General features: G+C 39.3%; 1 protein-coding gene across 1 annotated transcript; it reads right to left on the bottom strand.

Annotated features, from left to right (window-relative positions):
- Positions 1-2,099: 2,099 nt before the first annotated feature.
- On the bottom strand, positions 2,100-10,035 carry LOC115132924 (4-galactosyl-N-acetylglucosaminide 3-alpha-L-fucosyltransferase 9-like). The gene is made up of 2 exons (XM_029665646.2): positions 9,725-10,035; positions 2,100-4,897 (listed from the first exon to the last, which is right to left on the bottom strand). The coding sequence occupies exon 2, from the start codon at positions 4,886-4,888 to the stop codon at positions 3,740-3,742; it is 1,149 nt and encodes a 382-aa protein (XP_029521506.1). The 5' UTR covers positions 4,889-4,897; positions 9,725-10,035; the 3' UTR covers positions 2,100-3,739.
- Positions 10,036-12,077: the final 2,042 nt, after the last annotated feature.

Below are 12,077 nucleotides of genomic sequence, written 5' to 3'. Positions count from 1 at the left end.
GAGAGCTTGGTGTCCACATCACCAACAAACTATCATTGTCCAAACACACCAAGACAGTCATGAAGAGGGCACAGCAATGTGTTTTCACCCTCAAGAGACTGAAAAGATTTGGCATGGGTCTTCAGATCAGCTGCAACATCGAGAGCATCCTGAACGGTTGCATCACCTCCTGGTAAGGCAACTGATCGACCTCCGACCATAAGACACTACAGAGGGTAGTGCGTACGGCCCAGTACATGACTGGGGCCAAGCTTCCTGCCATCCAGGACCTCTATACCAGGCGTGTCAGAGGAAGGCCCTAAAAATTGCCGAAGACTCCAGCCACCGCAGTCATAGACTGTTCTCTCTGCTACCGCACGGCAAGCGGTAAGTCTCGGTCCGAAAGGCCTCTTAAGAGCTTCTACCCCCAAGCCATAAGACTCCTGAACAGCTAATTAAATGGCTACCTGTACTATTTGACCCCACCCCCCACCCCATTTTTACGCTGCTGCTGCTACTCTCTGTTTATTATCTATGTATAGTCACTACCTCTACCTACATGTACATATTACCTCAATTACCTCAACTAACCTGTGCTCCCGCACATTGACTCTGTACCCCCTGTATATAGGCTCATTTCTGTTATTTTATTGTTGCTCTTTAATAATTTATTATTTTTCTATTTTCTTATCTTTTTATAATAATTTTTTAATGTTTACATTTTTACTTCAGTTTATGTTAGTAAATACTTTCTTAACACTTATTTTTCTTAACTGCATTGTTGGTTAAGGGCTTGTAATTAAGCATTTCACTGTAAGGTCTACACCTTTTGTATTCGGCGCATGTGACAAATACAATTTGATTTGACATTACATTACATTATTTGCTAACAAGTTATATTTTTCCAAACACTATTTGCTCAGAAACACCTTCAGCATTGTTTCATGGTAATACCACATTTTTTGTGCAAGAGGGTTAACAATACAAGAACACTATGGTAACAGAGTTCCTCTTTTCCATCCATCATTCTCAAACCCTGTTCAGTGTATTGTCAGTTTATTACCCTGAAACAATAACAGAATTACTGGAATCAGCAGATATCTGGGCAAATAATGATTTAAATGTGAGTAACTATAACTTGTTACCTTTTCTGTCATGACAAGACATTAGTGTGATAGACATTTACATTATATTTCACATTTGTAATCACAGTATATTCTGTCCAAACAATGAAACAACTATGCAAACAGTGTGCAAAAACAGAACATTCAACAGTCAGGTTTGGAGGTGCGAAGGTTGAAAATCAAGGCACTGGAGTGATGAACCACCCTTGCTGTCTCTGCCTGGCCGGCTCCCCTCTCTCCACTGGGATTCTCTTCCTCTGACCCTATTGCGGGGACTGAGTCACTGGCTTGCTTGAGCTCTCCCATCCTTCCTGTACTCTTTGTGGGCTATACTTGGCCTTGTCTCAGGGTAGTAAGTTAGTGGTCTGTTGTTATCCCTATGTTGGTGTGGGGGTTGTGTTTTGGAAAAGTGGGTGTGGTTTGCCCTGTCCAGGGGTAAATTTGGAAAGGGCCCAGTGTCTTCAGAAAGTATTCATACCCCTTGACTTATATATATATATTATATATATATATATATAATATATATATTTATTTATTTTAAACAAAAATAGTGTTACAGTTGAAGTTCAAAATTGATTAAATATATTTTTCCCTCAATCTACAAAAAATACCCAATAATGACAAATATATTATTTTTGAATTGAAAATTAAATACAGAAATATCTCATTTACATAATTATTCACATCCCTGAGGCAATACTTTGTAGAAGCACCTTTGGCAGCGATATACAGCTGTGTGACTTTCTGGGTAGGTCTCTAAAGCAATGTTCACATTGGCAGTATGAAGTGTCCCAAATCATATTTATTTGCATATCCGATTTGAATCTGTTATTTTTCCCGCAGTCTGAACAGCCTTCGTAGGTGGTTTGAAGTCAGATATCTGAGCAGCTAACCGATCGCTGCAGCTGTACATAGTCCATCTGTAAATAGCCCACCCAATATACCTATCTCATCCCCATACTGTTTTTATTTACTTTCTGCTTTTTTGCACACCAGTATTTCTACTTGCACATCATCATCTGCTAATTTATCACTCCAGTGTTAATCTGCTAAATTGTAATTACTTCGCTACTATGGCCTATTTATTGCCTTACCTCCTCTCGCCATTTGCACACACTGTATATAGACTTTATTTTTTTCTATTGTATTATTGACTGTACGCTTGTTTATTCCATGTGAAACTCTGTGTTGTTGTTTGTGTCGCACTGCTTTGCTTTATCTTGGCCACGTCGCAGTTGTAAATGAGAACTTGTTCTCAACTAGATTACCTAGTTAAATAAAAGTTAAATATATATATTTTTTAATAAAAGATAAAAATAGGATTTCTGGCCATGTGACTTGTGATTTATTTACCCTCAAGTGCTTTTTAGACTGTTATTTGGCATATCTTGTTGCTTGCTAGCTACTCAGTTTGACAAGTTGGATCATCTTATCCTTTGAGGCTTTAAAAGTGTTCTTCCACTCTGATTTTAAACATTCAAATCAACTGGGAAACGTCCATGGCAGGCATTGTTGTCACTTTAGCTTGCTTTGCAAATTCTGAGTGAAAGGAAGCACTACTACCAATCAGCCTACACTACTGCTCTCTCACACACACACCTGTCATTACTATGACAACTAGCATAGCCTTATCAGCAAATGACTGCTGTCTGAACACACATAGATCTGATTTGGTCACTTGTAACTTGCTGTTTGGACAGTCAGTATTCCAAAACAGATTAGAGCATTAAGGCCTGCATTGTGAACAAGGCTTAAGAGCTTTCCACACCTGGATTGTGCAACATTTGCCATTTATTCTTTTAAACATTCTTCAAGCTCTGTCAAATTGGTTGTTGATTATTTCTAGACAACCATTTCCAGGGCTTGCCATAGATTTTCAAGTAGATTTAAGTAAAAAATGTAGCTCGGTCACTCAGGAACATTCACTGTTTTAAGTCAGTGTTTCCCGACCCTGGTCCCCGAGTACCCCCAACAGTACACATTTTTATTGTAACCCTGGACAAGCACACCTGATTCAACTTGTCAACTAATCATCAAGCCCTCAATGAGTTGAATGAGGTGTGTTTATCCAGTGCTCCAATGAAAATGTGTACTGCTGGAGGTACTTGAGAACCAGAAAGACCTGGTTGTGCTGCTGATCCAGCTTCTGCTGTTTGCCTGCAGCTATGCAACCCTGACCTGTGCACCGAACGGACTACCTTGTCGTGCTGCTGATCCACTTTCTGCTGTTCTGTCTGCGGCTATGGAACCCTGACCCGTTCACGCTACATTGTCCTGGACATCTATAACCACTATAATTAGAATTTGACCCTACTGGTCGCCTATATATGTTTGAAAATCTAGAAGAACGATCTGGCCTTAATGCCCATGTATTCGTATAATCTCCTCCCGCCACAACCAAAGCCAGGTTCCTCTCTAGGTTTCTTCCTAGGTTCCAGCCTTTCTAGGGAGTTTTTCCTAGCCAGCGTGCTTCTATATTGCTTGCTCTTTGGGGTTTTAGATTCGGTTTCTGTAGAAGCATGTTGTGACAACTGCAGATATAAAAAGGGCATTATAAAACATTGTATTGATTGAACTTCACAGGTTGGCGTTAATGGGTCCTTTTACATAGAAATGTCTCACTACAAATGTGTCACTTAGCCCCAAAACCATTTATTTAGTTTCTGAAAAGTTTTGTATCCTTTATTTCTTCTAATGTAATCACATGAGCGACAGGCGTGCTCAAGTCCAAACCACCACCCCTGGACTTTAAAGTTATTTCGCCAGGTGAAGTACCTCATGTATTCTTCCTCATTCTGATCGAGAAAGAGAAGCTTCTTTGCCAGCTCCTCTGTAGAGGAGAAATCATCCACATGGATGAAAGAGTCCCTTGGGATAAATTGCTCGTAGTTGTCCCTGGATGGACCTAGAACAATGGGCACTGCTCCCAACTTCATAGCGTTGAACAGCTTCTCTGTAGCATAGTCTTTGTAGATGGAGTTTTCAAATGCCAGGTAGAATTTACAGCTGGACAGCGTCTTTGAGTAGTCTTCGTTTTCTAGGTATCTACTAAAATGTCTCCCATAGGCCTCTACTTTGACATGCCTACTGAGCTCATTGAACACCTGTACCCTCTTGTAGTTTGGGTTCCAGTTGCTCACTACCCAGCAGACTAATTTGTCCTTCTTGGGCAGCTCAAAGATTTTATCCTCACTGGTTACCTCGACAAGCGACCCATATGGAACCTTGATATCAGAATCCAGTCGATAACTGGCAGTCAAATTGAACAAGTGGTCAACACCAGGGATCCTGTTTGTGTTAGCCGGTGATTCTGCATTCCACCACACCCATTTCTGGAACCATGGACGTTGCTCTTGGGGCATGTTCTTCAGGTCTCCATGGATGTCTCTATGGTGGAATATGACACCGTGCGCCTTGCTGTAAAGGTTTTTATCCACTGTTAGGTGACAGCCTTTGATGTTAAAGTAGACACAAGAGTCTATGTCAAAGGCATGACCAAATGGCCACATCCAGATCAAAATGATAGTGTCTGTGTCTCCGTCATCATCGGCCTGAATGGCTGTCTGGGCATGGTGTGTTTTTTGCCCTGTGTTGTTTCCTGCCATACTTACTTGAGGGCAAGGAGAACAACTAGCCTTCCCCTCGTGGGATGCCTGGTCAGTAGGGCATGAAAGGAACTTGATCTGGGATTTGTAGTAAATTAAGAATATTCCCACGAAGCATGCCATAAAAAAACCGCCAATCAGAACAGGCCGTAGAACCCCCTGAGAAACCGGAGTGGACATAGCTTGACCCTTTGAAAGAGAAAAGAGACCAATCAAAACCACTCTAGAATATCAACAACAACTAAAAGTATTTATGGATGTGAAATACATTATAATAATGGTAGTGATTGGTTATAGCTGAAAAAGTAGTTAGAAAGATTGCTTGAATGTATTATATAGCCTGAGCATGTGAAAGTTGGGTTGGTGTGTCTATATAGTTTAAAAAAAGTCACATTTGAAATGTCTTCCATTGTGTTGTTATAGATAGTTGGCATTAAATTAAGAAAGCTTTATGCAAATGTATGCTAATTCATATTGTTACGGTTAAAATTGTAAAGGTTATAGACAGTTTGAAGTTAGGATAGCCTGATGTAGCATCTAGAATTTTAAATGTTTTACCATTGAAGTTGATGGCCATTTTAATGCATTGTGTTTTATGCAAATATGGCTGTAGTACAAAAAGTATAAATAGTATCAAAAATATCTTCAAGTAACCTGCTGACAGGGAGTCTGCGTATTCCAAAGATGAGTTAGTGTTGATAGCTCAAGCGGTTTAACACTAGGAGAGCCAATAGTGTCATGTTGACTCAAAACAGAAGCCTTTTTAATATCCCCCCATCCTTAACTTTTCCTAAATGAATCTTTTTAACACACTGTCGTTGTCAGAATCTTAATGTGACAAAAATAATTTGTGTTATAAATGAATATATTTAATATATCCTATAATATGAATCACTGCAGGTCCTTCCTTGGCAGTCAGCCTGTGCAGCTGATGATGGCCCCCACTCCCACTCTCTGGGCTTGAGGGTGTCAGTTGCCCATCATTACGTACACCTGTTACCATCATTACGCACTTCATGGGACTCACCTGGACTCTATTACCTTATTGATTGCCTCCCCTATATCTGTCACTTCCTCCTTTTCTTCACCATGTCTGCATTAATGTTGTTTTGTTCCCCGTCCAGACATTGTTTTTTTCCCATGTCCGTTTATCCATTATATCTTCACTCCCTGTACTTGCTTCTCGTCTCCCAGCGTCTGTCCTCACACTAAACTATGTATATCAAAACTAGTTTCCCACATATATAATAAAGACAAGATTAAATTGACAATAGTCTGATGAGTGAGAATATTATCAATTGTTAAATTGTATATGACAAATCCAATGAACAGCTGCAGCTTGGAATTGACACAGAGGCAGGTAAAAGATGGGCCAAAAAGTTACTTTTTTCAAATTCTCCTACAAATCACAAGCAGGTAAAATGTTTTGATGACTATATAGTATCAGAAAGAGCAGATTATGCAGTTCCAAATCACTTATCCTTGCCACACAACTCTTAAAAATGACATTTTGAGATACTATATATTTGAAGATATAACTTTCTAGCAAATTTAAAGGGAAAGAGGGATACCTAGAACGGAATGACTCAACCAAAATGCGTCTTCTGCAACAACTCTGAATAACAGTGATCCCATCCATGCCTCTCCACGTGAACTCAACACTCAAAGAACAGTAATATATTTAAATAGAAAATATGCCATTCTGTTCTTTTGAAATGCTTTCCCTTAATTCATGATGCTCCTTAAGACCTATCTTTAACAAATTAATTATCTTTGTGACAGTGTTTATTTGAAATCAATTAACACTTGAATTGTGGGGTTTTAGCGTTTTTTCATTTGTTCATATAGCCTGCAGCTACAAACAAATGAACATGCTATGGTGTTCTTTCATATACATTTTATTTCATATTCTAATGTTACCTAAGACCTCCATAAACTCAATAAAATGATAGGATATATTAAACGTATTCATTAGACTGTTATAATGTTGGCTTTCAAAGGATGGCCGAAGGGGGGTCCAAGGATCCCAGGATTTTCTAGCGTTAAGCGCTAGAGCTGGTGACATATTAATTAATTTCAGCAAGCACATTAACTATTTATATGACAATACACCAGGGAACAAAGAATGTAAAATGCATCACTAGTGAAACTAAGGCGTCGTTCAGTGCTGTTGATAAATTCAGCATTCATGAGGACAGTCGGAGTATCCTGTATGACGATGTATGCAGTATGTACAGAAAACAGTGTACACCAGGGATGGACAACTGCAGTCCTCAGGGGCCTGATGATTGGAGGCACACTCTAATCTACATGGAATCGTTTGAAGAAGGTCATACCAAGGATCATTTAGAATTTGATTTAGAAGACCTCTTAAAGTTAAAATATATATATATATTAAAAAATAAAAATCGTAATTGTATTTGGCCTTACCACTATTAGCCCAAACAAACGCGTTGAATAACAGATTCACTATGTGGAAGAGAGACTCCCCCCCCCAAAAAAACAAAAGTGTTCTGAAGTATCTGAGCGATATAAGAAAGATTGGAAACGTATTTTTTTTATTTACATGTATTGAACCCTTTTTTTGTTGGAACGAAACAGTCTCCATATACAGTGTCTTCGGAAATTATTCAGACCCCTTGACCTTTCCCACATTTTGTTACATTACGGCCTTATTCTAAAATTGATTAAAACATTTATCAATCTACACACAATATCCCATAATGACAAACCAAAAACAGCTTTTTAGAAATTGTTGCTAATTTATTTTAAAAAACAACTGAAAAATCACATTTACATAAGTACCCTTTACATCAGTACTTTTTTGAAGCACCTTTGGCAGCGATTACAGCATTGAGTCTTCTGGCGTATGACGCTACAAGCTTGGCACACCTGTATCTGGGGAGTTTCTCCCATTCTTCTCTGAAGATCCTTTCAAGCTCTGTCAGTTTGGATGGGGAACATTGCTGCACAGCTATTTTCAGGTCTGTCCAGAGATGTTAGATCGGGTTCCTGAGCGCTCTAGAGCAGGTTTTCTTCAAGGATCTCTCTATACTTTGCACTGTTAATCTTTCCCTCGATCCCGACTAGTCTCCCAGTCCCTGCCGCTGAAAAAACATCCCCACAGCATGATGTTGACACCGCCATGCTTCACCGTAGGGATGGTGCCAGGTTTCCTCCAGACGTGACGCTTGGCATTCAGGCCAAAGAGTTCAATCTTGTTTTCATCAGACCAGAGAATCTTGTTTCTCATGGTCTGAGAGACTTTAGGTACCTTTTGGCAAACTCCAAGCGGGCTGTCATGTGCATTTTACTGAGGAGGAGCTTCCATCTGGCCACTCTACTGTAAAGGCCTGATTGGTGGATTGCTGCAGAGATGGTTGTCCTTCAGGAAGGTTCTCCCATCTCCACAGAGGAATTCTAGAGCTCTGTCAGAGTGACCATCAGGTTATTGGTCACCTCCCTTGATTGTTCAGTTTGGCCGGGCGGCCAGCTCTAGGAAAAGTCTTGGTGTTTCCAAATATTTTCAATTTAAGAATAATGGAGGCCACTGTGTTTTTGGGGACCTTCAATGCTGCAGAAATGTTTTGGTTCCCTTCCCCAGATCTGTGCCTCGACACAATCCTGTGTCGGAGTTCTACGGACAATTCCTTCAACCTCATGGCTTGGTTTTTGCTCTGACATGCACTGCCAACTGTGGGACATTATATAGACCGATGTGTGCCTTTCCAAATCATGTCCAATCAATTTAATTTACCACAGGTGAACTCCAATGAAGTTGTAGTGTAATGTGTACGCTGGGAGTCAGGAACCAAGTGCAGGGAGTGCAAAGGTAATAGTAAATAGTACAAAACAAAAAACACGAAAAGCGCACAGACACGAAACAGATTCAATAACACCTGAGGAAAGAACCAAAGGAAGTGACCGATATAGTGGAGTTAATCAGGAAGGTGATGGAGTCCAGGCGAGTCTCATGAGGCGCAGGTGCGGGAAATGATGGTGACAGGTGTGCGTAATAATGTGTAAACTGGCGACAACGAGCGCCAGAGAAGAGCAGCAGGAGTAGACGTGACAGTACCCCCTCCCTGACGCGCAGCTCTTGCCGCAGGACACCGACCAGAGGGATGATCCTGAGGACCAGGAGCGGGACGATCGCTTCTGCTGAGCCACAGAAACTTGCAGAGCTAGCTGAGTCACAGGAACAAGTCAAACCAGCTGAGGCATGGGAGTATTATGAGATGGCATGGGGTATTGTGTGACGATCGCTTCTGCTGAGCCACAGAAACGTGCAGAGCTAGCTGAGTCACAGGAACAAGTCAAACCAGCTTGAGGCATGGGAGTATTATGAGATGGCATGGGGTATTGTGTGTAGATTGCTGAGGAAAAACATTTATTTAATCCATTTTTAGAATAAAGATAAATTAATGTACTTTTGTACATTTCTAGATTGGCTTTTGAGTGCTTTGTTGGGAGCTACTGTGTGTGATCTGTCTGGAATGTTCCAGAAGAGTATTTTCCAGTTTAAAAAATATATATATTTTATGACATCACCCCAATTTTTGAACAAAGTACACTTCTGCTACCCTGTGAATACGCCAAGTGCACTTTGAGCGATACGTCTCAAACAATGACTAACAATCCCTTGGACAAGACCAACCTGTAGAACCATGTTTTCACATAAGACTCATATCAAAGTCTAAAATCATACCAATCATTAACTAGAACCCATGCCTCATTAACTTCCTTTTCCTTAGCCTTGTCACAAAAAGATCTCTGGTCACTTATTATACTATATCATAATATGGCAAAGTCGTCTTTAATCAACAGATACTAAAATAAAAAAAACAAATTAGCATAACAAATAGTTTATCAATGTGAAGTACAAGATTCCGTATGATTTTTGATTACCCACAATGCTCTTATTTAGAGTAACAGTTATACATAACCAGTCAAAACATTGTCATTACTTCTAATATAATGAATAGTTCCTCCTCCGAGCCAAGTTCTCAAACTTACCTTGGTATCCACAATGCCAGGAAGATGAAGTATTGTATCACACTGTCTACGTATACCATCCAGGTGTAGAGATCAGTGAGTGACTGAGTGACGCAGCAAAACGCCTTGTGCCGAGCTACTCTGAGACGGCAGGTTAGGTAAAAAGGTGTGGCTGATATTTATGTTTCCTCTTCACCTGGTTGTCTGATGCAGGCAGGAAGTTTATCAAAGTATGAGTCTACTTTTATCATAGTTATTTAGACCTAACTCCACATTCAAAAAAGTGAACTTGGAGCATAGTTTATTCTCTCTATTCTAATCATTTTTTATTATTGCTGAAAGCTGTCAGAGACACTGTATATAATACAAGAAGGAGCAGCTAAATGGTTGGTCCACACCCCCTCGACAATGAGTAGCCTACAGTACGTAGTGTTTGCATCAACACCATCAACAGGTCATTTTACCTGACAAATAGAGCCCTCAACAGTTTTGTGCCAGCATCAATACAACTTTAACTTATTTGGTCTTGTACAGTATCTTTCATGTATTGTGTGAATTCTACTATTTGTCGTACTGTAAATTATTACCCTGTTGTATTCCAAGTTCATTGTTTTGAGTTGTATATAATTTCTATGCCAGTTGTATGGACATATCGAAGTAACTTTCTAGTTCACTTTTCATTTGAAGAACAACCTATGCTAATTTGACATTGGATTGTGAACCTGCCAAAAGCTGGACACACCTTCAACACCACGGTCATACCCCTATGCTTAAAACTGTTTTGATGAGATCTTAACCTGATGTAACTAGAATAAGAAAAGTATTTTATTATTTTTATTCCCAAGTGATCTTACCTGTTTCAATTTGTCTGACTCATCCATTGTTATGCCCACTAAGATACAAAAATACAAAACAATACATGATAAGAATGAAGTATTTTAAATAACTAAATATATATATTTTGAGATTATGTGTAACAAAAGAGCATTCCCACTGAGCACACTGGTTAAATCAACATTGTTTCTACGTCATTTCAATGATGTTGGTTCAACGTGGAATAGATGTTGAATTGACGCCTGTGCTCAGTGGGTTCGTCTCTTATTCTCTGTTATAAAACCAACACTGAAACTGAACATAACACCACCATCTCTACTGTAATTTACTACGTTTGATAGACAAATTATATTCAATATTGATTTATCACCACAATGAAATTAGTAATTTTCTCTTCCTTAAAAAAACTTGAGTTCTTCAAATGACATGACAATGAGTGAGTGGTGAGGGAATGCGTGTTGGACAGTAGGTCGATAAGCAGTAGGTCAACACATGTCTCCCCCACTTTTTGGTAACATTCTGCTTCTGGTTTAGTCTAGTAGGAACCATGTAAGTTTGTGGGCTTGACTAGTCTAGCAATGCTGCTACAGGAACTATGTAGACGTGGTCAAGTGAATCATGTCTCATCACTGAAAGCAAAATTATTCGTGGACCTGTATTCAATATTTCATTCTCCGATATGGGCAGTGGAGTACATATTCTGAACTGTTCAAGCAGGTGGAAGTGGTGTGGCTGCTGTGAGGTGGTCAACATTAATACAAATATCCACAAATCTTTAAACAACATTTCAAATTCATTGCATTCTCACATCAATTTCAATTCTCTCAAAAAAATACAAAAACAGTATGATGTTCAGGAACAGCACTTGTACATTACGTGATGTTAATATGGGTCGTATTTTACATTACATGACGTTAATGTGGGTAACATTTTACATTACATTACATGATAATGTGGCTAACATTTTACATTACATTATGTTAATGTGGGTAACATTTAATACATTTTGGTAACGAGTCATATTACACGTCCCCCCCTCTTTTCTCTGTCATGTATTTATTATTTTATTTTACCTTTATTTAACTCGGCAAGACAGTTAAGAACAAATTCTTATTTTCAATTACAGCCTAGGAACAGTGGGTTAACTGCCTTGTTCAGGGGCAGAAAGACAGATTTTTACCTTGTCAACTCGGGGATTCAATCTGGCAATTTTTTGGATTACAAGCACAACGCTCTAACCACTAGGCTACCTGCCACCCCAGATGCTCCTTTCAATAAATATTGAGGGTCTTATTTTGGTGACATGATGATCGAAGCTTGGCTGTCATTTGCCAAATAAAATTATTCTCAAATTTTGGTCCATAATAATCTCATCATGTCTACAACTGTTGACTAGAGTGCACCTGCCAATATCAAAGTGGACACTATTGTTAAACCTACGGACCATTTTTGTGACAAAACCATCAGTTGGCCTAGAGTTGAAAATAGAAATGGAAATCTGTTACGTGAATTAAATTCCTACATGTTTTAATCCCCAATG

This window comes from Oncorhynchus nerka, linkage group LG8 (genome assembly GCF_034236695.1).
Source record: "Oncorhynchus nerka isolate Pitt River linkage group LG8, Oner_Uvic_2.0, whole genome shotgun sequence".
Taxonomy (NCBI): domain Eukaryota; kingdom Metazoa; phylum Chordata; class Actinopteri; order Salmoniformes; family Salmonidae; genus Oncorhynchus; species Oncorhynchus nerka.
Note: the sequence above shows the minus strand (reverse complement) of the source record. Positions and strands in the feature narration are given on the sequence as shown.

Coding starts and splice junctions, on each gene's coding strand:
- LOC115132924 (XM_029665646.2), bottom strand. CDS start 4,888: ATGTCCACTCCGGTTTCTCAGGGGGTTCTACGGCCTGTTCTGATTGGC.